The 2468-nt window shown below is 42.1% G+C and overlaps 1 protein-coding gene across 1 annotated transcript; it reads right to left on the reverse strand.

Annotated features, from left to right (window-relative positions):
- Positions 1–377: 377 nt before the first annotated feature.
- Positions 378–2139, reverse strand: LOC101863991 (neuropeptide receptor 15-like). The gene has a single exon (XM_005101865.2). The coding sequence runs from the start codon at positions 1426–1428 to the stop codon at positions 397–399; it is 1032 nt and encodes a 343-aa protein (XP_005101922.1). The 5' UTR covers positions 1429–2139; the 3' UTR covers positions 378–396.
- Between the last annotated feature and the right edge of the window lie 329 nt (positions 2140–2468).

The raw sequence follows: 2468 nt of genomic DNA on the forward strand, positions 1-2468 counted from the left end.
GTGCGGTTAGTAGGTGCCCAGGTGTGATTGGCTACTTCTTTTCTGTCAACTGTCTATCGTCCTCATCTCTTCTCTTCTTTTTTGTGTTTGTTAGTCTCTTGTAGCACCTCTGATCTCTGGCACGTTATTAGGATCTAACTGTATTGCAAGGGCCGTAGAAACGCTTACTAAAACAACAACAAAAATAGGTTTACACAAATAGGTGGTTGGCGGGTACTCTGGTGTGGTTTGCTCCTTCTTTCCTGTCAAACATCTATCCTCCTGATCTCTCCTCCTTCTTTTTTATGTTTGTTACTCTCTTGTAACACCTCTTATCTTCGGCACTTATATGACCTTGCTGCGTTGCAAGTGCCGTAAAACTCTTACTAAAACTTGCAAAAAATATCCAATGATTCTTTACGGTGGATTCCGCTTGCGACAACGCCCACACAGCTGGGCAAATTCTTGCCTGTACTGTGCATTGATTATAAAGTAAACAAAGATGTTGACAGATGAGTTAACATTCTGCAAAAGGATCAAAACTGACACAAACCCTTCAAACATCTCTCGGTGTCTCCCCACGCGGTTCAGCCCGGGCACTGTGAGAGTGGCTGTGAACATGACAGACCCAGGTAAAAAACAAAGGAGAAAAATGACGCAGATGGCGATGACTGTAGAGGCAACTCGCGAGTCGCGCCTGGTAATGGTGGCGCTGGTCCTGGTTTGAGATACTGACTGTCGCCATTTCGACTGGAGTCTCAGCTTGACCACATTTATTACAGTCATGATCGCAATGCCAAAGGAAATAATGTAATGACTCACTATGTTTTTGACTACGAGGAACGGCAGTTGTATTTTCCCCCAATTTTCCATTAGTTTTGTGCCGAGCAAAGTCGCATTTCTTTCTTCAGAGAATTTCCAAACCACTCGAGTTGTGTGTAGCATGATGTACTGACTAGCAACTCCCCACAAGAAAAGAAAACAAATGATAACTTTGATTCTCCGAACCGTGATAAGGATCTTCACTTTCATCGGCAACAGAATACACAGACAACGCTCAGCGCAGATAATGAAGGTCAAACTTTTGGTGATGTTGATGAAGACTAAATGTATCCAGGTCCCTGTGACAAACTCGATTTCCTCCGGTATAAAGGGTAAGTTGTTGGACTTGAGCACCAGGGGGTGGAGACAGATGGACGTCCACAGTGTTCCCAACAGCCCCAGGCAGTCCGATACAGCTAGCGCTAAAAGGCTGATGTTTACCGTCAGTCGTTTATTCATTCTCGAAAATACGATGATATTGATGAGGTTGGCGACAACTCCAAACAGAGACAAAGGACCTAGCAAGTAAACACGGATTATAGTTGATGAGAGCTGCGACACTGGTGACTGCAAGGGCATTGTCGGACTTTGACAGTTCTCGTCGTAATCACGACTGGAAGTTTCCATTTCCACTTTTTTTTCTTCTTGATTTTAACGTCTTGTGGCCTTACGGTCAAAGTGAAACCCCCAGCTTGTGGGTGGTAGATCAACTTGGACCTTTGTTCCTCGCTTATATAGACGGCCCTGTGTCTTTTTAGTTTAGTTTTAGTAGAGGTTTTATGGCTCTGTGTCTGACTTTGCCCTGTGATTAATATAGTCTAAGATAACTACTGGGTGGGTCCTTTGGTTTATAATCTCAGGAAGTTCTATTATAATTCGACGGTTCAGATCGAGAAGTCCCCGAGATCAATGCCACATTGTTTTTCTGAAGTCGTCTTTTTTCTATTTTTGCCGAGGTCGTAGATCTTTCTCCATCACATAATATTATTATTCTTTTCAATGTGAGGATCGGACTGTAAGTAAGGTAAGATAATTTATTACTTGAGTTGTGGTAGTAGATCATGATTTATCCTACGAGTAAAATTTTTGGGTTGTAATCACGAGTTTCAACGAGTGATTACAACTGGCAATTTCACAAGTAGGATAAATCATGGTCTACCACCATAACGAGAGTAATAATTTTTTTTTATACCAAACTGATATCAGCTAGCGAAAGACATCTGTACCAACAAAATTCAAACGGTCAGCCAATTAGACAACAGGATCCATTCTAGAGTCTCACATGAAAACATTTTCATTCCCGTCGGAGTCAGATTGAAAATTGGAAAAAATCTGTATTGTTTTCCTTTACTTTAGACAGTCTCTATTTAGTTTCAGTAAGAGTTTTACGGCGCTTGCAACACAATAAAGTCATATAAGTGCCGAAGATTAGACGTGTTACAAGAGAGCAACATACACAATAAAGGAGGAGAGACAAGGACGATAAATGTTTGATAGGAAAGAAGGACCAAACCACACCAGAGCACCCGCCAACCACCCACAGACTGTCTCTGGCTATCCGCATGTCTCCCTCCGCGAAACAATCCACAAACAAAACAACCATAACGTAAATATAGGCAAAATTTCTCTCTCTCTCTCTCTCTCTCTCTCTCTCTCTCTCTCTCTCT

The sequence above is a fragment of the Aplysia californica genome, unplaced genomic scaffold, assembly GCF_000002075.1.
Source record: "Aplysia californica isolate F4 #8 unplaced genomic scaffold, AplCal3.0 scaffold00301, whole genome shotgun sequence".
Classification (NCBI taxonomy): Eukaryota; Metazoa; Mollusca; class Gastropoda; order Aplysiida; family Aplysiidae; genus Aplysia; species Aplysia californica.

Excerpts from the sequence above, each read along its gene's own strand:
- LOC101863991 (XM_005101865.2), bottom strand. The coding sequence starts at position 1,428 with ATGGAAACTTCCAGTCGTGATTACGACGAGAACTGTCAAAGTCCGACA.